Here is a 25,192-nt window from a genome sequence, read left to right as displayed (position 1 = left end):
AGGTTACAAAAAGATTGTCATTGGAGGGATCTTCAGACATTTAAGCATTAAACATAGGTATTTGTTTGCTATCAGTGGTCACCCGTGGTCCCAGAGAAATTAGCATACAACTGTTGTCTTCCCCAATGATGCTCTGCTCTCTTTCTTGTTTCAGAGGCTTTTTGCCTTTAGGCTGCTCTTCAGCAAGCCAAACACGTTCTCAGTTTGATTGCCAAGTGCTTTCCACTGGCACCAAAAAAAACAAACAAAAAAACCCCTCATTGCTTTGTTTGCCAGTTAACGGATCAAAGTTCTGCCAAATCTTTCTGAAAGTAAGGTGATGTTACACACTTGTGGCTATGGGTCTTGGACACCTTTAAACACCCTTAAAGCAGAGACACTGTCAAAAGTCACCGTTTCATTTCTCCTACCATTAGTAAAATGAAAAAATAAGTAGTCACAAGTCGAGTGGACTGGTCAGGACATTACCATTAGTGACCTCTAACCACAGTTCAGTCCATTTTTCATTATCTGCTGCTACTTTGACGAGCTCGTGCTCAGTGCCATCACAGAAAGCCTCTCCTGTATGGTGTGGCCTGAAGCTGGTTCTGCTTGACTGCAGATTTATCCCTCTCGTAGGGAGGAGCAGGTGGGCTGGATGAGGTTGTAGCTTTTTTTTGAAATCCAATAATGAGGATGTGCTCTGACAGCTGAGCAGACTCACCGTGACTGGGAAAAGAAGTGCTGCTGCCCACAGCCACAAAACTGACTCAATATTAAACCCGGGTTGCTAATGTATATATTTTGTGCTTTATCGAAAAGGAAAAAAAAAAGCCTCAGCTGGTTGGTTTGATGGACAGCCAGCATATCTAAATATATATAGACTGCAGAAAGCGAGACATTTAAAAGCACTGGCACTGCACATTGTCACAGATGTTGCAGAATTGTCTAGCACCAACATTATCTGGGCAAACTTGGCACCACGACGGCAAGAATCCAAGAATAGAACAGTAGTCTCTTCATTTTTCATCCAGTAATTTTGCTATGCGGTGCGTAATCATCATTAGAGCCGAGTGGGGTGAGGCTCTAATGCTTTTTGAGCTGCACAGACACACATCATCCAGAATGTACTGTATCTTCAGACTTTTAGCCTATTTTAAGCACTTAAAGTAATAAGAAGATATAGGTAGAAACCCAACAAAGCAAAGGGGTTTCATTCTTTACCTTCTGTGAGACACTCTCAGCAGTGGGGCCTTTTGGTCTTTGGCTGTTTTGAGGTAAAATTAATTAAAGCGTTATTCAGAGCTGCATGATACTACAGTGACTAGTGTGTGTAAAACATGAGGCAGATGCAAAGAGCTGCACTTCTATCAAACCCATTCAAATGAAACAATAAAAGAGCAGCAGCAAAGTCAAACTAGAGTAGCGCTGTCTTCTGTAAACCTGGATATAAATTCACACACTATGCACACAATGTCTTAGATCATTTTTCACCAACACACATGTGAAATTTATGGGATATAAATAAGATTTGGACAGCAGCAGCCTTTTGTCACGCTGTTGCTACACAGGACGAAGTGCTAGTTTGGGGCTTTTGTTTTCCCATGGAGGCCTTGTTTGTCCTCTTTGTGACTCTGCCTCTTGACCTCTTCCTCTTCTCCAGGCTCCCTGGTGGTTTGCACAGGCCTGTCCTTCTACTTAAGCTATGCACACTGGGCCTGGAGCTGGCAGCTGCAGTGTCACTGGGAAATTTCAGAGCTTCGCCTGGAGGCACCAAGAAAACTCACATCAGGGGTCAGTACTGGCTCGTCGGTGCCCGCTGGCTGTTTAAATGATTTGACCGATGCTCCTCCGTGTCATCTTTCCATCCTGGAGGCAAGGTTTATTTGGGTAGAGAGGTTTTTTTAATCTCTTTGTTGTGTTTGTTTTCCCATGAAGACATGAAAGTTCATGGGATGCATGGACGCAAAAGCACTGATTTAACACATGACAACAAGTGATGTGATGATGTGAGAAGTGGCAGAGTGGTGGTGATATAGACCTGGTGGCTACATTTAAAGCCACACTGTGCTGCTGTGGGGACTGGGAAAGCAGCTAGTATGTGTGGAGTGGGTGGAGCTGTAGGTTCAGACCTGCTGGAGCAGCTCAGAGTCCGTGATCAGAGACTTGTTTCAGAGGATGCCACCAGTGGAAAACCTTCGGATGGAAGAAATGCATTGAAATGGATCTAAAATGTGTTTGATTTTTTTTGTTTTGTTATCATCTTAATGTACTTTTATCCCCAGGATTTCAACCCAAGCAGCCTTTTAGTGACTTGAACAGCTGCTTCTGAAAACATCAGTTTCTGGTGCGTTTGGATGCTTTAGTTTTTTGTTGTTGTTTTTTTTAAAATACATTCCTCGCTTGATTTAAACCAAACATTGAAGGAGAGGACAGGACAGATGCTGCTGGAAAGACGGAATGAAATGAAAAAAATCCCAGCCTCTCTGCTTTCCTCAGAAAACTTACTCTAAACTTCTTCTTTATGGCGTTTCAAAATGACAGACTCTAACTCGAGGAACGAGAGCAACTATGGGATGTATTTCACTGGAGCTTTCAATGGATCCGTTCTGGATCAGATCTTTCCAAATGACAGCGTCACAACATGCAGAAACTTCACGATGGACTCGCAGGTCGTCGGAGTGGGAATCTTCCTCTCCGTTTTTATTCTGGTGGCGATTGTTGGAAATATCTTGGTCATCCTCTCTGTGGTCTGCAACAAACACTTACAGACCGTCACAAACTTCTTCATCGTCAACTTGGCCATGGCAGACCTGCTGCTGAGCATCATCGTGCTGCCCTTCTCTGCGTCTCTGGAGGTCCTGGGATGCTGGGTGTTTGGCCGGGTTTTCTGCAACATCTGGGCAGCGGTGGATGTGCTCTGCTGCACCGCATCCATCCTCAGCCTCTGCATCATCTCCGTCGACCGGTATATTGGGGTGAAATACTGCCTTAAATACCCCACCATTATGACAGAGAGGAAGGCTGTGGCTATTTTGCTACTTGTGTGGGTCTCATCCACGGTCATCTCCGTCGGTCCGCTCCTGGGATGGAAGGAGCCGCCGCCGGTGGACGACAGCATCTGCAGCATCACGGAGGAACCGGGCTACGCGCTCTTCTCCTCTCTTTTCTCCTTCTACCTCCCGCTCATGGTCATCCTCATCATGTACTTCAGGGTGTACGTGGTGGCCCGCAGGACTACCAAGAGCCTGGAAGCGGGCGTGAAACGGGAGAGGGACAAGTCTGTGGAGGTGGTGCTGCGGATACACTGTCGCAGCGTGCTGGAGGACGCGCGTCCGAGCAGCTCCAAGAACAGCAAGAACAACCCGCTCCGAAGTTCGCTGTCAGTGCGCCTCATGAAGTTCTCCAGGGAGAAAAAGGCTGCGAAAACCCTCGCCATCGTAGTGGGGATGTTCATCCTCTGCTGGCTGCCCTTTTTCTTCTTTTTGCCAATGGGTATGTTTTATGTCTTTAGATTTCTTTAGGCAGCCACAAAACGCGCTCCGGTGCGCCTTTTCCAGTCTCCAGCTTGCTTTTTCTTAACAATAAGCGCACTCATGAGAGATATTTTCATTTCATAAAGTGTGCTACTTGTCAAACTTTCTATTCTCACAAAGATCAAACGCACACATTATGCTCACTTTTCATGCTGTCAGGTGCATTCATGAGTCATACCCAGCACTTCATTCAAATTGGTTTGCAGATTTTCTCTGGCAACCTCATTCATGTTCAGTGTGAATAAAAATTCGCCTCAGCTGGCCTGTGCAGCTCTTCCGCGTAGACTTCTACTAACAACTCACTATTTTGGCCGCAGACACAAACTCAGTATTAAATCAATACGTAAAGAAAACTTACATGAACTACAAAACCCTGAGAGTTGGGCATAACAAAAACAGAAAAATGCCTGGAGTTCATTCCCTGTTTATTTTAGGAAGTGTGCCAGGGACTGATCAAAAATGAAAACTGTTTTAATGCTATAAAAACAAATATTTTGATCAGAAAAGGCCAGAGCTGACCATTCACATGGCTTGTTTTCATGTCTGTAATTTTTCTGGGAATCTCTTTCTTCAGATGGCTAAATCCCTTCAAAAAACAAAACGGCCATAATAGACTGGCATTCTTCTGTAATGAGCACTGAAAAACTAAATATGCTTCCAAGTGCAGTCCCATGGGCTAAGAATCTCATACAGTAATATAAAGACACCATATTTGTCTGCAAAGGGTTGCTTTTCATGATCTACACTTGTGACAGGGTAAGGTTGCTGCAGATGTATTACATTACATACCAGCTGCACATCACAGGAGCAAATATGTGTTTACATTAAATAATGAGTAAGGCTATGTCTAAAGCTGATCACAGTACTGGGATCAGAGATAGTCAGATGGTTTTAAAAGCCCTTTACAAAGAACAACCAACATTTCTCTGCTCATTTGCATCTGTGTTGTCAAAGAAAGCGATATCACTCCCTGCACATCTGGAGGCACACACATAAACGCACTAACGGCGGTCTCATGAATTTTCATTCTCCATATGTTTCACCTAATTGATTTTAAAAGCCATTCCGAACAAATGGCCAGTATCTTATCAGGTGTCGCACTCACGCAGCACTCTCATTCTTGCTGCACCTCTAAATTTACAGCATCGAATTAATAGAGCAAAGGCCGCTGGGATGGAGAGGGTGCAAGAAATGAAATCGGTGCAACTAATCACTTTACTCAGTCAGTGGGAGAGAAAAGGCCACGTTTATTTGTATGCAGACGTCTGCTCTGCCCTTTCTGGTGATTAAAAAGGAGTAAAGACAAGTTTTGAAGAATCTCATTTAATTGTCGCTGGGTACACGTTACACAACATGCATTATCATTTCTATTTTGCATAATAACAGGCAGGGCTGCACAGTGGCTTGGTGGTTGGCACTTTGCAGCTAGAAGATCCCTGGTTCACGTCCCGGCCTTTCCACGATCTTTCTGCATGGAGTTTGCATGTTCTCCCTGTGCATGTGTGGGTTTTCCATGGGTACTCCAAGTTTCTCTCACAGTCTAACATGCTAGGGTTAATTGGTAACTCGTGAGTGCGATTGTTTGTCTGTATATGCAGCCCTGTGATGGACTGGTGGCCTTTCTTTGCCCTAAGTCAGCTGGGATAGACGACTCTAATGAGGATTAAGCGGTGTATAGATAATGGATGGATGGATGGATAATAGCAGGCACATGCTTCAAACCAGATCTCTAATAGTGGAATTTTTTTTTCTAATGTTATTCTTATGATCATACTGATTTGTGATCTTATACAGCTGCTCTGCAACCTCAGCAAAGGTCCTCAAGGATGTCAAGTCTGAAGCAATGGCACTATAAATCAGTATTGGAAACAAAACACAAAGGAGCTCAGCCAAGAGTGATAATTAACTCGGAGGAGTAGAGCTGATGTTATCTTGGCTCGTTGGTTTAAATCTGTGATCCCCGGTAGATGGTTGAGGCCTCTCCTTTGCATGATAAAGACTGACAGACCATTAAGAACACTGTAATCTTCTAAACTAGTAACTTACTGGATTTGCTGCTGGAAACCACCTGACCTGCAGGATCATTTCACCTGAACTCTGACTTCCCTGGGGGAGGTATTTTAAAACAATACATCCTCACAGGAATCAATGCGAGCTACGCTGTCGATTCATCCCTGTGGAGGGTTCCTGTTTGTTTACTGAATGACAAACTGATGAGCGTGGAGCGATCACAGCCCACAACTGCCATCCCTCCTTACTGGTACTTGATCAGTCTGACAGATTGATGTCGGTACACTGTAGAAACAATCATTACTGCGTAACCTTTTGCTGAGAGGCAGGCGTGTACTTTTAGCACCTCTTATGCCGATCAGACCTTTTCTCTGTGATGATGTGGAAGTAGATGGAGTAGTCTGACTCATTTGAAACTCCAGTGAGAGTGCCCTCAAACCATTTGCTTATATTGGTGTACTGGAATCGTGTTTATTGCCAGAAACTGATGGAATAAAAAGTAATAGCCTTTCATATTTCCCCTGAATGCTGTCTGTTTCCCTGTGTGTAAAGCTGAGCCCAACCACGCTGCACTGGATGTACAGAATTAGCATTTTAGCACCGATGGGATGCCAGTTTTATAATTGGCTGCTTTTCCTTCATGGTTTCTATTCCTGGCTGGCATCAATACAAATAGTAAAAAATGAATAAAAAAGGGGTGGTACAACTCCTACAGGTTTCAATTCACTATTTCCTACAGTTGACTGTCTTTGTGTTTCACATTAAGACATCATTAGAGAATGCCGTGTTTAGCACTGAAAACACTTAATTATGCTTGACCACTACAGCTAAGTAGAATGGATTTTATGTTTGTGGTCTTTACCTCGCACAAGTTACTTCATGTATGTATTACATTTATATTTTTTCTTATCGCTTATCAAGAACTGAAGGTCTTCTCTGTTTAAATGATGAGTTGGGTTATATTCTTCATTTTTTTAGATTTCCAAACAAATCCCATGAAAAGACCACCAGGAATATCGTCAGTGTAGCTGAACAAAGATACAACTCATTTCTTTGTCCTAGAGACCCTCACTTTTGCTCACAGTCAGTTATTGTTGCATCGCAGGATGTTCTACCATGAATATACTCGTGTTTTGCTTTCACCACTGTTTGCCAGATATTATTCATTTTGAAAAATTATTCAACCTTTTTTTGGAATCTATATGTCCACGACCCTTTTTGAAATATTTACATCTTGAGTTGGAACCAGTGGACTTGGAAGTATTGAGAAAATGGGTATTTAATTGGTGGTTTTAGTCTTCTTGCAGTCAGATATCTCCTGTAATATCTACAGTTCATTGTTTGATTTGTCTATCATACTATAAATGCATACTAGTGGTTATGTATGTATTGACTGAACTATGCCATGCCCCCTTTATGGCCATAAGTTGAGCGTGAACTTTGAAAAGTTGCATATACTAGTGTAATGTTGACCTTCACGCACAACATTAAATGTTAAAGAGAGATTTTCCTAAGCTCTTTAATGGAGGACAGATCAGGATTCTGTCTGCTCACACTAAACAGCCGTCACAAAATGCTGTCAAGTCCCCAGACTCCTTGATGGGTTTCAGGGTGCATTCAAAGAATTCACTGGCTGCCTAATGTTATGATTTGTACTAGGATATTCGCCAACATTAACAAATCAAAGTCATAGAGGATTCAAAATGGCATCATCTTACATATATTTTTCAAAAGACTCACAGATAATAGAACAAACAAACTTACTGTCATGGTGTCGCGGTTGTGCGTCAGCGTGGCGGTGAATCATTTGCTCTCTGCCTCGAAAGGTGATGTCATTTTCGAGAGAAGAATCAATGGAGGGCATCGCTTCCTTTAATTACTTTATTCATTTTAACCTGGCTCAAGATGTAGCTGATTCGATCAAGTCTTTTAGCAGAAGTGAAAGCAGGGTGAGAGCAAGGCAGCACAAAAGATACAGCAAACACTGTAATCCTGCTATAAATATTACAAACACCTCCGTCTTATGATTCAGTTTGTGTCTTTGGATAAATGGCACAAGTCTCCTGTTTGCATTTGTTATTGCACAGTTCCATGCTGTTTTCACATCAGAATGAAAACCATTACTTTGAAAATTGCACGGAGGAAATTTCATATGTTTCCACGAAAATGGATTTCTGGGCTGGAGCAGTGCAGACTTGACATTAGCACGGTGATATGTTGCTTGTGGTCAACGCTGTGATAAATCCAAAGCCTGGGGAGACAAGAACAACTAGAAAGCAATAGGAAAAAGGGCGAAATTCCATGAAAAACAGCATGTCATGGCATGTTAAACAAAAAGCACCATTGCTAGTATAAAGATATGAGCAAAGCAACAACAGCCTGTGCTGTAAGTGAGCTGTAAAGAAAGCAATTTCCATTAAAAACAAATTTAATGTTCTCATTTATTCTGAATTGCCAGTACATAGTGGCAAATGCAAGAAGGCTGTTGTTTACGCATTCCCCTAAGAAAAAAACTTTTTATGCGTCACTACCCTAAATAAAGATGACAAATGAAATATTGAAAGGTTGCCCGTGGCACACAAAACTAATGGCAAAGCTCAGCCTGTGCACAAACAAAGGCGGTATACATGCATTATATGGAGACTTGTTTTTAAACCTTGATGACTCAGGCACTGCAACACAAAGTCTGACCTGACCCCTTCAAGAATCGCAAACCTCTTTCATGACAAGATGTATATTACACCTAAGCCCTGAGAGAATACAACACCTATATGTCGCCCATTTAAAGTAAGATGACTCTGCATCACTTAGATTCCTTCTAGAAGTAAATGGGAAACAAGAAAATGTGTCTCCATCACATATTATGCTCGAGCAAAGGTGTCATAATACAAGGTCTGCGCACTGGGGCTTGTGCTTGAAGCATTTTGGGCTTTTTTTAAAATCTGCCCATTAAATGTCAGAAACTCCTTTGCTCCTATTAATAAACATAACCACACAGCCACTGCTGCACAATAAATCACTGCAAAAAATAATATCCTGCTGTCAGAGAGCTGAAAAATGTATATACATAGCATAGTACTCTACTACAGCTGTGGACACTCGTAAGCACTCTTTGCTGCACAGTCAAATTGGCAGTGATGACAAAATCTGAAAGTAATTGTCAACTTAGGTCAATTCTGATTATTCTTACTGCATATTTTAATGTGATTAAATCTCAGATTGACAAGATGGCAAATAGCATCCTATTGCCAAAAATCGTGATCGGATATGTGTCCAAAATGTCAGCACTAATTTAGATAGTATATACACCATCAAAAGTTTGGGTTTACTTAGAAATGTCCTTTTTTTGAAAGAAAAGCATTTTTCTCTATACTGTAATCATTTATTATTATGATTCATTTTGATGTTATATCTAAGCATGTTTTTCCACTGACTATAAGTCCCTTGAGGTGTACCTGCCTAAAAGGACCTTGGATGGCAGCTTTCTGCCCAGCTGTTGGAACAATAAACAGAAAGAGACCAAAATTCTCACAGTAAATAAAATGCTGTTCAAAAGTTTGGGGTCGTTTAGAAATGTCCTTATTTTTGAAAGAAAAGCATTCTTTTTTTCAAATAAGATAACAGTAAATTAATCAGAAATACAGCCTAGGCATTGTTGATGTGGTAAATGATCGTTGTGTTAGCTAATGGTGTTGAAAGGCTAATTGATGATTGGAAAAACCTTTGTGCAATTATGTTAGCACATGAATAAAAGTGTGAGTTTTGATGGAAAACATGAACTAGTCTGGGTGACCTCAAACTTTTCAACGGTCGTGTATGTGAAAAGGTTTGTGTTGTGTGGTGCATATACTGTATGTTTACTCACAAATCTTCCCGATTGCTCCTTCCAGGTTCCTTCTTCCCGGCACTGAAACCCTCAGAAACTGTGTTCAAGGTGATCTTTTGGCTGGGATATTTCAACAGCTGCATCAACCCCATCATCTACCCCTGCTCCAGCAAGGAGTTCCAGCGGGCTTTCACTCGGCTCCTCAGGTGCCAGTGTCACCAAAAGCGGAGGGTCCTGCGCCGCTTCTATGACCAGAGGTGGCGGTCAGCTGTCAAAGGAATGACAAGGGATCAGAGGGGAGACTATAAGCCCGGCTACATCGTGCACGAATCCTATGGCAGCTCTTTGTTACAAAAGGGGAAAGGGCGCTCGCTGGGTTTCAAGAGATGGAGTCTGTTTCCACCCCTGCAGAAGTCCTCCTTCCAGCTCAAAGAGAAAGTGAACAATCTGTCAAATAAAATCAAAGGAGGGACAGGGAAGGGTTCCACACCAGCAGTGAGCCGGATAGAGACGGTCGACACGGTCTCTATGGGGATTTACAACTCTTGTGAGCAGAGCAGTTATCAGTTCTATGATCTGGCAGAATGCTATGGCCTGAAAGAGACTGACATTTAAAGAATCTTTTATTTATTTATAAAAGGGCCATATTGGACCGATATGTAAGAGTGACTGTGATAGGGCATCATTTTGTCCTCACCAAATATCTGCAAATCAAAACTTGATTAAAGCTGAGAGCAGTGACTTGATCCCAGCACAAAGGATGAGAACTTTATTCTTTCCTGCCATTCTGTTTATTTACATGAAACTTCTTGTAAAGCCACATTTCAGAAGTGGACACAACAGTTACCTACTCCTTGGACTTACTGCTGCTCAAAGGCACTGCATCAATATTACACAGTAGACTGTAGCTTATGTAATGTCTTTTGGCAAGATATTCAACATAAGCCAGGATCTTTATTATTATTAAGTGCATTCCTTTAAATTTTATATCAGTCTCCATGTCATTAACTGTTAGCCACACGACACTGTGTTATGACGACTTCCAGGAATTGGTGATGGCTTTGTTTGGTATTTCGCTGATTTAAAAAAAAAAAAGACAAAAGAATAAAAAATGTAAAACGCGTGTAACTGTAAGTAAAACATGTCCTTAAGCTTTGGGAAAAAGGAGTCATAAGTGCAATTGTTATTGTTGCGCCAAATGTCTAGATTTAATTAAAAGTAAAATGTCAGAATAATTTATGATCTTTCGTTTGCCACTTTTTGTTCTGACAAATCATTGTAAAGACAAGAGGCCAGATAAGAGTGAAAATGCTGCACAGTATTCATTCTGTTGAATTTCTAAGTTAACCTGATATGTACACTTGAGTCTACTTTGGTTCACCTAACTGTAATTTGTGAGTGCTAATGTGAAATGAATATACTCTGTTTTGTATTTTTTCGATGTTCTGTTTGTTCATGTCAGATCAAAAGCAAAATAAAAAGAAGAGAAAACAATTACTCGGTTTTTTCAGTTAGGTTTAGTCAAGCCCTCTTGTTACTTATCTGTCCAGAAGAGGTCACTATTGCTTTGGCCGTTTTACTTTCTCCACCTTTTCACCATAAAGTCTAACTTGTGCTTTGAGGAGAATTTGTGTGGAAAGGAATAATTATATGGGTGTGATAATGTGTCAGTAAGGAGAGTGACATACAGACACACTCGCAAAAGACTGGAGCTGCAGGAAATGTAGAACAGAGAGAGAAAAGAGAGGGACTCTCTATCAGGACTAATAAATCTCAATTGCTTCCTGTTATTAGCCTAATTCCACCATGGGTTTACCCAAATCTGTTCTTGACCTGTAGGGGAGTTAAACAGTTGAATTTGTGCTCTTTTTTAAAAGATTTATAACCATTTTCAAAACTAACACACAACAGAAGAAAATATATGTGAAATGGAACCAAAAAAGGGGGTGAGACAGGAAAGAAATCCAAAGGACAAATTATTGTTGCATTGGATGTACTCTCAAAATCCAGAATATAGCGTTTACGTAAATACAAAAAAGAACAAGACGAAAACAAAAGAATCTGTTCCTCAAAACTATATTGTTGGAAAAGATGTGAAATTACAACACAAGTCTTTCAAAACTATTTTCTAACTCATGTCCTAAAAGCCACCAGCTCCCATTGTAATGTGTTGATTATGCTTTCACAGTTTGCAGTTTCACAAAACAAAAGAAGCAGCCGCTGCCTTGACTCCTAATTGTTGTACTGACAGCACTGATGCACGTTTAACAAAGATGCGACTTTGACTACAGCTCAGATCTTATATCCAGACTGCAGCTAGACATTCAAGTTCATAAATTTAAAGAGCTGTCTGGTCCTTGACTATCTTGAATAGGACTAATTTGCTATGCGCTCCGGGCGCCGGGTATCTAAGTGCCTTGGAGGATTGGGTTACAAGCTACAAGAAGAGTGAGGCAATTGCAGAAAATAATATACACCTCCAAGAAGGGCTTCCAAAAACTGTTTCCTCTCTCATTACTCACTTTACAGCAATGTTGAACCTCAAACTGAGTCATGTTTTCTTCCTCTCGTCAGCTGTCAACAGATGTGATCGCTTGTTCCCATGGAAACGCAGCCGTCAGCTCCGTTGAGATAGCCAAATTGGCTGACTTTTCTGCCTTTAAGCTAAACCTTTTTTAGCTTTCTTAGTTAAAATTAGTCTTCCTTTATGTTTCTGCATTTCTAATATTACCATCCAAAACTGAGGAGCAAAACTAAAACTGGCGATAAAGGAGCAAACAAATATCCGCAGTGCTGACTCACAGAAAGAAAGAAGAACATCTACAACAACACTGCAAATGAGATTTTAGGAATAGATTAAAGACAGAGACTGAAGAAAGTGTGTGGGCGAGAAAGAAATCTTAACAAAATGAATAAACCTCGATTACTTCTTTTTATGAACCTCATCAAATCATGAGGAGTTTAGAAGACCTTAAACTGACACTGAAGCAATATTTTAGTGTCACTGAACGCCTCACCGAGCAAGATTATGAAGCTGCAGCACTTTGGAGAAAAAGAATCTGAAAACCTGGAATATTGAGAGCTGTCCGTTAAAGCTGTGTCAACAAGGTGTACAACTGGGACTGCAGGAGGGAAAGGACAGTTCCCAAACACCTGAATGAGATAACCACACAAACCCTTAGATGCATAAATGGGTCAAAAATGACCTTTTCTTGCAATATCTTTGTAATGAAAAGTTTTGATCATTTCATTTTTTGATATCATTATATCTATTTTTTTTTAGTCACATTTTACATTTTTAAAGAAACTGTAATGTTTGTATTACTACCCCAGCACTTTATCACTGATAATAATCATAAAAGAGGTGATGCACAAACTTGGAGGGACAGAGAGTAGCAACAGTTAGAGAAAAAGAGTGGAAAAATGTTTTTAAAAAATGGATGTTGACATTCTTCTACTGCTGTTCTGTGTAATATTCTTCTTTTTCAATTATCAAAATGTTCAAAATCTGTTATAAAATCAAAAATAAACATATTTCAAGCATGAAATCATTCCTGTGTGGACAACAGTACAAGTCCATCCATCCATCCTCTATACACCGCTTTATCCTCACTAGGGTCGCGGGGGGCGCTGGAGCCTATCCCAGCTGACTCGGGTGAAGGCAGGGGACACCCTGGACAGGTCGCCAGTCTGTCACAGGGCTACATATACAGACAAACAATCACACTCGCATTCACACCTACGGGCAATTTAGAGTTATCAATTAACCTCAGCATATTTTTGGACTGTGGGAGGAAGCCGGAGTACCCAGAGAAAACCCACGCATGCACAGGGAGAACATGCAAACTCCATGCAGAAAGATCCCAGGCCCAGGCCAGGATTTGAACCAGGGATCTTCTTGCTGCAAGGCGAAAGTGCTAACCACTGTCCACTGTGCAGCCCCCAGTACAAGTAAAAATACAAATTAGAATTTTGAAACAAAATGACAAAAATGGCATTAAAACACAATGATTCTAATACAAGTCATTTTTGACCCGCTTATGGAAGACTGTAGGGTCCAATCACTTGTGCATCTCAGGATTAAACATATGATCTGAGGGATACTCCTCGTTTTCAGTCTGTACAAGGACTTCAAAACACTCCCCTAACTGAATAGTAAATGGTGTTTATACCCACGATTTGTGTGATTAAATTATCTTGAATTCATGCAATGTGATGCCAGACACACCAAGAGGCTTATATAACACGAGCACATCAAACTAATTAAGTTAATTTAATCTCTAAAACATCCCAAAATATGTTAAAACTAACTGTGCGTTTGCATTTTTATGCTTTATTTTACATTACAGTGAATGATTAACAAGCAGCGCTATTCTTACCCATGAAATCCTCACAATCAAAATCTTCAGGATTCCTGCAAACTTATTCTACAAACAACTCTGTTTGTTTGTTTGTTTTTTCTTTTTGGCTTATTGCTTACAATAAAATAGGTGTTTGAACGTGTTTGTATCCTCATGCTGGATTCATTGTGGATACACTGTATAGTAAGATACAGTGTTTGAAGTGGACTGTGTAGGAATGTGTAAATCTATTAATTATTATTAATTCCTAAAAGGATAGAAGAGCAACATGCTGTAAAATTATTTAAGTTTCAAGCAGATCTAGTTTAGAGGAGAACATAACTTTGATCAATTCATGTTAATTTTCTGACAAATTCTGAGAATAATTAATCTCATTATCAACTTGGTGTAACATCTATCACAGGGAGATTTTGATTTTCATGAAGCAGCTACTGTGCATTCAGAGGGCCTTAATTTTTTTCTCCTTCGTCCTTCTCGAAACTGTAGCCTTTTCAAAAAATGCACCCGTAATGGAGCAATAATTGTTGCTGGCAAGCTCAGGCACTAATTGCGTTACCAGTAAAACAAGCAAACCACACGACGCAGGCTGCCAGTGTAAATAGAATTAGGGACACAGATTTGTGCTGCGCTTTTCATTCTGCCTTTGAACCATTTTACTTACACCTACCTTCAGACGTGCGTGCATTTCTCCCGTCAGTTCAGTCAGTCTTGCAGTTGCATAAACATCTGGCTCGCCTGCTTACCCTCTACCTGCATGGTTTCTGTTCTCTCTGAAAGAACTCCAAATCATGAGATATTTTTCTAATTAATGACAGCAAGACAAATTGTAGTTATCCACAAAACAAAGAGGTTACACCATTACTGTTTATTATATACTAGTATTAGACCTGTGTTTTCAATTCAAATCATTTTTTTCCTCAATTTGAACTTTTGTTATATGATTTCTGGTTAAAATGAAACTCATCTATATTACAGTCAGGTTAGGTGATGATGCCAAAAGTCTACAATTCTGGGACTTGGAATCCATTTGACGGGGTCAAAAGAAAAATACAGAATCAAAAGCATCAGTATTTTTTTTTTTACCTGAGCTGTAAATCGTCCAAGTGAAGCTTCATGTAGCGTCTTCAAGTCTTGCCTTGCATATCTTCCAACCTTTCTACTTTCATTTCAGCCTTGGGAATTGTTTTCTGTCACATAAAACCTCTTGTCGGTGTTTTAGGTGTAGTTTTGTCTTCTTTATCATTAGTTGTAGATGAGGGAAAAAAATCACTTTAAACACTTTCAAAGCTTCATTTGGTTCCATTTTGGATATTCTGAAGCTTCCTTTTCCGTTACTGAAAGTTTATCACCATCAATATCGATTTGTCATAATGGTCATACAACAGTTTTGATTGTGGGTATACATACACATCAGTCATTTGAACAGTTGTACTTCAACAAAGAAACATGTTTTAGACATAAATATATTATAGCGATACATGTTGACTGTCTGGTAGGTGGACATCGAGTCAAACTACTACTATCACTGATACATTTCCTACTTTGGACAACAGAATCAGGGAAATACGTGGAAGTTACCCAAAGTTAATTTACGTTTAAGTGCCAGTACTGGGGAAAGCTGTTGTGGCAGAATCAAACTTGATTCTTTTTCTCTCACACAATGTTTGTGCCACAGAGCACGCACTTGGAAGCCAAACAGGTGATTTCATACATCACGGTCGAAGGCATGGCTGTTGGCAGTCGCACCTCATTAGTGTTATAACTCACAGTTAATCATTTTCACTGCCTCAAACATATTTTGTCTGGCTGGTAACAGAAATTCTGGTTTTAACAGAGCCACTGATTCACAAAAATCCTGCCCTCACTGTACTCTCATCTTTCTAGACCCACATAAAATGTCCACATATTATCTTTATTTCATGGTTGATCTGCACATTCATTTGCCTCTTTCCTAGTGTGCGATAACTCCATCCCAGGGGATGATCCAGACATGCATACCCTGCAGCCCATGAACATAAGGAATGCCCTACGAAAGGAACGGTTGAAGAAGCCGTACAGGAAGGGATTTAGAGATGAGTTGATATATCCTAACCACAGAAATATATCCCAGACGACCACCTCTGTGCTGTAGTCAATGAACGGGTCCACAATGTTGACTGTAAAGAAGGGCATCCAGAAGAGAAGGAAAACTCCCATAATGATTCCTAAAGTTTTTGCTGCCTTCCTCTCCCTCTTCATGGTGTTACGGTGTTTCTTTTTCTTGCTTGAGTCTTTGCCCACTCCAGCAGCCATCTGGCTCTCCATGGCGCTGATCTGCCTGGCCTGTCGTTTTGCAGCTTTGAAGATCTTCCAGTAGGCCACCAGCATGATAGCCATGGGCAGGTAAAAGGCTACCAATGAAGCCATGACAGCGTAAATGCGACTGACCAAGAACACGCACGCATCTTGAGGAAGCAATATGTCGACATCAGCAACGTGAAGATCGAGCATAATGGGGCCAAATGAAATGAGCATGGGAACAGCCCAACATACGGCAATGAGGAGAGCCACCCGACTGGGGGACATCTTTAAGGAGTAAACCAAGGGGTTGCAGACGGCATAGTAGCGGTCAAAGGCAATGCAGCTGAGATGGAATATGGAAGCAGTGCAGAGCATGACGTCTAGGCTGGAGTGAAGCTGACAGAAAAGGGAACCAAAGTACCAGCATCCCTCCACGGTCCGGATCATACTGTACGGCATAACTACTAGGCCAACGAGACAGTCGGCCACTGCCAGGGACATGACGAAAGAGTTTGTCGGGGACTGCAGTTGCTTGAAGTAAGCGATGGACAAGACCACCAGGAAGTTGCCCACCACCGTGCAGATGATGCCAACAGACAGGAAGGCATACAGGAAAACGCGTGCAATCTGGTTCCTTGATGTAGTACACGGCTGAAGCTCAATCTGAAGGGACGTGTTAGCATCTCCGAGCCATCCCAAACTGCTGTTATCCATGATTTAATCAGACCTGCCAAAACATACAGATACAGCGATGAATAAGGACAGTATTTCAAAGCAGTTTGCCTTCACTCCCTTATGGTACATGAAACCTCCCAGAATTCTGTTTGTTTCAGGTTGAATTGCAGCTCCATGGTAACTTATCATTAGTTAATCTCTGAACTGTTAGTTTCCTCCAGCAGTCACCTTATCTAACCTGCCATCTTTGCTTGGTGTGGTGAGCAAAACCGGATGGTCTTTTCATCAACATGGATCAAAACGGTCAAATAATATAAAGAACATCTTTAGAGGGTAGTGAGTCCTCCGGATCAGTCAATTGTCTTCAGGTCTATTGGAGTAGAACTGCATATCATGACAGGCACCAGAGGTATTTAGGAATTTAAATCTTAAAGTTAAATTCAGAATGGTTGCAATGGTTTGTGAGGATAACGGTTACATATCTAATTTAACCTATAAGAGTGTTTTTCTGCATATTTGTTCTCATTGCACACGACAGCATATCACACAGCTGAACACTTAAGACTGTAATCAACGGAATCAGATTAAATTTCCAGTGCCAGTGGAGTGAGGAGGGAGCAGATGTTCCGGCTACATTGGAAAAGATTTTAATGAACACCGCAGGGACAATGCAGCGTTGAGGAGAAGTGCTAAGAAAAAAAATACACTACTTCTATTTTTCAAAAAAATTTGTCGTAAACAGTTGAACTGATCACCACTGGAGACCAGTATCAAAGAAGCGAAGAGAAAAATGGATGATAGTATGCATTCATTTAAGCTCACACCCAACCAACACAGTGATAAACTTACATTATTCTACATATGTAAGCATTCCAAGTCAGTCAGCTTTAGTTATTTTAATTATCAGCAGTTAACATTAAAATTTCAACTGTGCTAACAAATCCAGCTCTTCTCATATGTCATTTAAAATAAGTGATAAGTTTCAGTCTTCATCTGTAATTCTTTACAAATTGAGAAGTTCTGATGACTTTATTTATTTATTTTTAGTTGGGGAAAGAGAAAAAAATACAAAGTGTGTAATTTATTATTTGTGCTGTAAAATCTCATAATGAAGTAAGCATTTAGTTATGCATTTCATTCAGCTAGACAAAATGTTATTTAAAAAACTGTTAGTCACTTTCTTCATATCAGTTGACTAAATGTCCAACAGATCGCTCGCTTAGCCTGTCAAACTCTTAGACCGATGGTTAGATTCTTTGCATAAAGTTCCCAGCATGCACTGCACTACAGTAACCAGGAATAGTTTTTCTTTTGATACCCAAATTATGATGGAAGTCATTAGTGTCTCTTTTTCAGCATGTTTCAGACAAATAGGATGGTTTTGTCTCTGATCACAATTAAAACAATGCAAAGTCTGATGAAGATCTCTCTGTAATTCAATAAAGTCATAATACAAATTGAAACCACAAATATTACAAAAGCAACGAATGCTCCAGCTCATATTGTAGCCATTCCAATTGTACTAAACTGATTTTCTGTGGGTTCCTTTTGCTTGGTTTTGTTGTTGTTTTTTGGAGGAAACAAATGAATTAAAATGGATATTAACTATAAACTTTACTCAGTTAACTGGAGTTAAACTAAAAATTCCAGTAAGGTATTGCACCTGTGTTTGTTGCTTTAAAAGTAAAGTGCAGTACAGCTTTAAGGAAGTTTTTTATGTGTGCATTAGTTTGTCCTCTGACTATCATGACATCTGTTTACATCTACTGTTAAACACATATTTAGCAAAAGCAGGTGAAAGTGCCCTTTACTCTGCTCCTCCCTCCTCAGGAAAATAGAGGCACTTCAGCATTCAACAAAAAAAAGTGTCAAAATAGTGATTTCCACACCCCAGCCCCCTGCACATAGCACTGTTCCTTTACATTTATCTATTTTCCTAGTATTAACATCATATCAACATATCTGCAAGAACTGTGTGTACAAGATCTTCTCACTGCCACAAAATGATCTTCCTAATGTCCGTCTGACTTCACACTGGCAGCACACAATGATTACTGAGGTGTTAGTGCAAAAACTTTCTGTCTTTTTCTCATGCTTATCAAATTGAAACTTATTTCCTACAAAATACATTTAGATGTGACAGTTACATCTGTTGTAATGCAGAAATAAGACAGAAAAAAGTACTAATATTATAATGATAACATGCACATTGAAGTTAAATATAAAACTAAACGGAAGAACTTAAATTTTTCATTTAAAAGATACACAGTCTGCAAAAAACTGCATTTTCCCATGTGACGACTCCACCGTCTCGCTTACTACTGCAGTTCAAATTCACATATTTATAAATGCAAACATTTCAAACTATGACTTTGACATCCGGTGCCAACAGAAAGTTGCATAAACACTTACCTGCGTAGACGAGAGATTATCGTTTGCCCTCATGCCTGTATCATACCGCAGTTCTGTAAATGTGGGTTTTATGCAGACAAGGGGGATGGGAGAGGTGGGAGGTGGGCTGTAATGAACGCATGCAACAATAACCACAGCAACAAAATACAGCTGTCGCCAGCTCCCCTGGCAACTCACTTCAAATAATGGTGGTAAGGCTTAGATTTTCTTATTTTCTGATGACACAGCCGTTCCTATTTGCTGAAGAACAAACCAGGACCTGTATGCACCAGCAGTGTAACAAAAATCATGTTTCTGTCCACACTCAAAGGACAGGAAATTACACTTAAGACCAAACTGAAAAGAGAAAACAACACTCAATTAAGACTATTGATAAACTATCTCATCTTGTCATGTATTGTCCTGTAAATTGCATGTGATACAATGAATACAGAAATTAAAGGGGGAAAATCTGACTAACTGCACTTAACAACACTGTAGGAAGAAATGAGATGGCTCCACTTACAGCAACAATGTGTGTTTAAGATAGGATGATATAATGAAGGAAGCATGTTTATTTATTATCTGATTGCACATTTTCTACACGCCCTTAAAACAGCTCTCACGATCCCTTTCATGTGTCTCAGTGTCCAACAGACCACAGCCAATCCTGTCGAGCTTGAATACCTTGGGCCTCAGCCAGTGACAGACGTAGCTCAAGTGTGGCGGATGGGTTCTAATTAAACATGAGGGGATTTTTAATGAAGGGTGCAATAAAAGACACATTGGCTCAACAACTAGTGTTTTTTCAGACCAGTCATTCATATGTGTAACAGAAGTGTGCTTTACAGGCAGGGGAGAGTGCGGCGCATCTGTTCTTTTGTTCGAGAACAAGAAGTGATGCAAGGTTGAGTCCAGTGTTTTGTTTCATTCGCTAGAGAGCAAATAAAGTGACCTGTCACATATATATGATTACACATTTCATTATCAGCAATGTAATACTCGCTAAAAGCACCGTATGTGTGTATTCTGTCATCACCATTTCACTTTCTACAAATTAGCAATCCGAAAATTACATCTGCAATTTAAATACTGAAATGTGTTTGACGATAAATGTCACGCCATCTTAAATCAGCATAATTAGAAAAGATTTCTATGGATTACACCGTCTGCATACAAGCTCTTGTAGGACTGGGAAATATTATCCAGATGGCAATAACTTCTCCTTGAAAACATAAATGCTGAAAGAGTTTAGGAATATGGAGTTGTAATTTTGAGGGGATGCCTTATTCATGTTCAGCATCATGTGGCCATAAATATGCAGCATTTTTCTCATCTTTGTTTTGTTTGTTCATTTCTGCATTTATCAATGAAATTAAATGATGAAAGTGTTTGTTTTGAGACAGATTTGCCTCAGTTTTGCTATAGCACTCAGAGAGTGCAGTACTCCGCCAAGGCTGCTCATTCCTTGTATCATGTCTGACGGATAAGTCCACATAAGGATAGCACTCATGATTGAGTCACTTGTTGTCATAGTTAGAGTGAAGTCGTGACGCTACCTCGCAATGATACAGAAATGTTTAACAAATTTGTGCATCCAGACGAGGTGGTCCTTGTGACATTTTTGACCATCCTGGAAAATTTCATCCAAATTCGCTGATCCGTTTTTCAGCAATGTTGTGAACAGACAGACAAGCCAAGGAAGATTGTCACATAACTCTGCTGAGACTCCGCCTCCTTGGCAGAGTAATAAGCACACAAAGCAAGATAACAAATATTCAACATACTAGGATGCGGTCAATATGAAACATTCTGCAAAATGGCTTAAGTTTAAGCAAATTAGTGAGAAACAGGTTTAACTTGACTTCAGTTTGTAAAATGTTTTGTTGCTTAGTCCATAAATATTTGGACAGTGACACTGACACAATTTTCAGCATTTGGGCTCTGTACACCACCACAATGGATGTGAAATGAAACAATCGAGAACTACTGGGTATTTACATGCAAACCAGGTGAATACTGTAGGAATTACAACACAGTCTATATGTGCCCTCCGCTTGTTTAAGGAACCAAAAGCCATTGGACAATTGACTGCTCAGCTGTTCCATGATCAGGTGTGTGTTATTCCCACATTATGTAATTTACTAGGAGCAGATAAAAGGTCTAGAGTTAATTTTAAGTGTGGCATTTGCATTTGGAATCTGCTGAGTGCATATACATGTGTAATAGTTCAATAGAGGTGTGATGAATATGTTTACCATCGACATCCAGCATTTTTTCTATCAGGCTTTTGCCTTTTGGAGTACTTAGTTGGCAAGAAAAAAATCACACATTTCGTGAATAGAAACCGTTTTAAATAATGTTTCTTTGGTCTCACTCAAAAGTAGCTCTAAAACTCCATGAGTTGGTTGAGAGTTCCATTCTGACTCTTAATGCTTCCAGCTAATTTGCTTTTAAATGGGAAGTCTGTAAAATGTGAAGTTATATTTTTTTTCCTCAAATTGGAATTAGAAATGAAATCACAAATGACCCCAAAGACTTTTATCCTCAGTTTTACTATTTTTAATATGTCCTGAAATCGCAAACTTGCTTTAGACATGTGAACGCTCCTTCAACTCTCAGTTCAATTAAACAAAAACTTGTGTTCCCTCCAGACAGTGATGACCTACACAGATCTCACTAAACATTATTTCATTTAATCAGACAATCTTGATGCATCATAATTGATCATTAAATACTAAATAATATTACCAATTAGTGAAAGTGCACCTCAGTTTCTACCAAGATGCTAATTAGTTCCCAAGTAGTTACCTTCGTTGCTCAGCCTATCTTAGCAGAATTACTGAAAACATCACAACATAAATAAAAGTGATTCTTCAGTAGAAACTGCTCTTTTTTTTTCGTTTAAACATTTTGTTCTCATGATTCCAATGAATTTTTATGCCTATTAGGAAAGCATTTGGTGCCTGAGTGGGAAGATACCTAACAGAAAAGGTGAGAAGGAACTTCTGCACAACAGCAGCTGCAGTTTTAATTGCTGATTTTTATGTTTTTATTTGGGGGCGGTACAGATAAAAAGAAGAAAAAAACTCACAATGCGCTTTCCAACCAACGCAAGACCGATTCGATTCCGGTAAATTTGAATTGTGTCCCATGTTTCTGCAGGCGGAAAAAAAGAAAAAGAAAAACATTGCTTCCAGTTAGGTACCAGAATACGCCAGGGCCAGAAGTTAGAACCCAGAACATGTGATCGATGTGCACATCTCGTGTCTGTGCAAGTCAAATGTCGACATGATGCAACGGTTTTCATAAAACTGGGTGAGAATGCAGGCTTGTTTGTTGGGCGACACTCCTGTAGATCACAAACAAAACCAGTTCCAGAACAGGAACTTTTCTGGTGGACGGCAGTGGAAGCTTGAGCAGATTTGTTTCCTTCAGGTTAGTGTGCCTCTCTGTCTGCTGTTCTCACTCTTTGTACAGATTTTCCCCCTTTTTAAAAGTGTTTTCTCTGGCTGTGTCTTTTCATCACAGCTAAATCATGGTCATGGCTGGGGGTGCTGTGTGACTGTGACTCAAAGAGAACAACCAACTGGAAACTGTAACGTTTCAGGGATGAAAGTGCACAAACTTGAGTTATGCTTGGGGCAATGCAGCCCTCTTCTGGCGTATTGTTCTTATTGCATGCACACAAAGGAAAAAGAGCAATCCAATTGTGTGAGAACCCATTAATAATGAATTCATTCATTTATCAGTAACACAATGTATGCAATATTGTGTCTTTTCTTCAGATTAATTAACCCTTAGATGCACAAGCCCAAGCTCTTTATCACTGAACATATCATACAAGAGGTGGTGAAGTGCACACACTTGGAGGGATGGAGAACAGCAACAGCCGGGGGAAAGAGTGGAAAAATGTCAACAAAATGGATGCTGTCATTCTTCCATTGCTGTTCTGGGTAAAATTCTGCTTTCTCAGTTAGCAAAACGTTCAAATCCGTTATGAAGTGGGAGAAAAAAAAACACATTTAAAACATGAAACCTTTCTTATGTGGAGAAAAGTATAATATAAACGGTAATACAAATTATTATTCTTAAAGAAAATGACAAAAAAATGGCATAAAAGTTATGGAAGAGCATAGTTTCCAATCACTCTTGCATCTAAGGGTTAAATCTCACTTCCATGGGTGATTTTAATCCTCACACAATAAAGCATTTTACAATAGCACGTAAAAATTATATTTCAGAAAAAAAAACTTCAAGCAAATAACAATCATTGAATGCAAATGTCTAAAAATGCTCAAACACTGTGTAATTTTTGCATTCTACATGTTGCCCAAGAATAAATAGTTAGAGCTTTTCTTTGTAGCTAGCATCTTTTTAACTGGTCTGGCTGTGGGGAGACACCATAGCTAAAGCCTGGTCTCATTAAAAAGTAACAAACTAGTTGAAAATTAAGCACACAGTCACATCTTCAAGAGCAGCCCTTTACTTCTCAGGGAGAAATTAATTATTGCATTAATACGCTGGCAACTAGGTGATCAAGTAAATAGAGACCAGGCCAGATGATTTAGCTGTTCTCTTACCAGCTGTTTGTGAAGTCTGTTCTCATGCCTAAAGGGTTTGTTTTGATTGAGGTCAGTTAACAGCCAGCCATCACTATATGAACAAGATGTACTTTAGATTTCAGACAAAAGACAGATGTGGAAGAAATAATTAAAGAGCCGTTTTTAATTGTAAATCAGGCCCCTGTGTGTTTTTTTCTTCATTTATTTTGGCATGTCTGTATAGTCTTATCAGGGCTGTAGTCACCATCCCAAAGAACAGACACCTGGGAATACAATCACAGGCCCGGCAGCAGCAAAATGGTCTCATTATTATTATTACAGGTTTGTACAGAGTTTGAGATAGAGAATATAATCAACAGTTTACTGTATATTCAGTGCTTCCACTTGGCTGTGTGGGATTAAAAAGCTTAAGATAGTCTTCCTATCTTCACCTCTTTAAGAACAGTCTTTCTTTGAGATACAAGAGTCTAAATACTTGTTTTCTATGAGAAATGCATAGATTAAAGGCTAAAAATGGACATAAGTTCAAGAAGAATTAATAGCGTAGACTGTTAAAAACATTAGTCTTAATTAAGGAAGTTCTGAGGATATTTACATGTGTTTTATTACCATGTACCCATGACATAAAATTCTAGAGAGTTCCTCTCCATCAGTGTGATTATTAGTTTAATGGAGTGTTCAGAACAAGATAGAATTGAATGTGGCACCAAGACATGACGCTGTGCAAGGTTCTCAGCTGACCAGAGTGTACTAATGCTTTCACTTCCAGTGTGATGTACTGTATGTATTTTCTGTAAGTAACAGTAATGATCATAAACTTTGCTCTTAAAAAATACCAATTATTTAAAGTGTCACGATTCACAGTCCATATTCAGACATATCATCGCTATGAGACCTCAAAGGGAACATGTGCTTTTTAAAATGTATTTTAAAAAGAGAGGGAAAACACAGAAAGCATTTAAAAACCACAGTTATTTCAGAGATAACATTTTTAATGCTTTGTTGATTAACATAAATACAATTTTGGTGTCCCCATTTTCAAAAAAAAACATATAGGAAGAACCAGTATTAAATAGAAACTGTTAACCAATCAAAAATATGTGTAAATTATGCATATAATGATAGTGTGTCGACATTTTTAGACAAGCATGAAGCAGTTCATTTGATGGTTATCCACCTTCCACATTTCCCACTTGATATTGGAAGACTAAGCTAAAGGCAACATAACTGAAAGCTCAGTGCTAACAGTTTTGCCTATGGTACTCTTACATGGCAGCTGTGCTGGTGTTAAGGGTTAGATGCCTGGAGCTACATAGTTACAATGTGGTTACTTAATTACCACTGGTTGGTCTTAGGCAGAATGTGAATCATTGGCCTCTGGCATCCAAGGCCACTTTGCCTCAACTCTCTTAGTGTTCAGCATCACACTGGAGTAGGTACACCCTTTGTCTGTTTTACTCTTTCACTGCACATACTTTGAATAAATGTTATCCTGCTGAAGTGTCTATAATGATGCATAATTCTCTTAATTAGAAATAAATATGTGCTACGTCAATGAAAAAGATGCAT

At 39.6% G+C, this 25,192-nt stretch overlaps 2 protein-coding genes across 2 annotated transcripts; one reads left to right on the top strand and one right to left on the bottom strand.

Moving 5' to 3' along the window:
• Positions 1–2,050: 2,050 nt before the first annotated feature.
• Positions 2,051–10,845, top strand: adra1d (adrenoceptor alpha 1D). The gene is made up of 2 exons (XM_022216062.2): positions 2,051–3,474; positions 9,416–10,845. Exons 1-2 carry the CDS (start codon positions 2,517–2,519, stop codon positions 9,964–9,966), a joined length of 1,509 nt encoding a protein of 502 aa, XP_022071754.1. The 5' UTR covers positions 2,051–2,516; the 3' UTR covers positions 9,967–10,845.
• Positions 10,846–14,556: 3,711 nt separating this feature from the next.
• On the bottom strand, positions 14,557–19,143 carry LOC110966541 (5-hydroxytryptamine receptor 4). The gene is made up of 2 exons (XM_022215936.2): positions 19,080–19,143; positions 14,557–16,719 (listed from the first exon to the last, which is right to left on the bottom strand). The coding sequence occupies exon 2, from the start codon at positions 16,704–16,706 to the stop codon at positions 15,630–15,632; it is 1,077 nt and encodes a 358-aa protein (XP_022071628.1). The 5' UTR covers positions 16,707–16,719; positions 19,080–19,143; the 3' UTR covers positions 14,557–15,629.
• Positions 19,144–25,192: the final 6,049 nt, after the last annotated feature.

This window comes from Acanthochromis polyacanthus, chromosome 3, assembly GCF_021347895.1.
Source record: "Acanthochromis polyacanthus isolate Apoly-LR-REF ecotype Palm Island chromosome 3, KAUST_Apoly_ChrSc, whole genome shotgun sequence".
Lineage (NCBI taxonomy): Eukaryota > Metazoa > Chordata > Actinopteri > Pomacentridae > Acanthochromis > Acanthochromis polyacanthus.
Note: the sequence above shows the minus strand (reverse complement) of the source record. Positions and strands in the feature narration are given on the sequence as shown.

Excerpts from the sequence above, each read along its gene's own strand:
- adra1d (XM_022216062.2), top strand. The coding sequence starts at position 2,517 with ATGACAGACTCTAACTCGAGGAACGAGAGCAACTATGGGATGTATTTC. Across the intron at positions 3,475-9,415 it reads TTTCTTCTTTTTGCCAATGG|GTTCCTTCTTCCCGGCACTG; the intron begins GTATGTTTTATG and ends TGCTCCTTCCAG.
- LOC110966541 (XM_022215936.2), bottom strand. The coding sequence starts at position 16,706 with ATGGATAACAGCAGTTTGGGATGGCTCGGAGATGCTAACACGTCCCTT.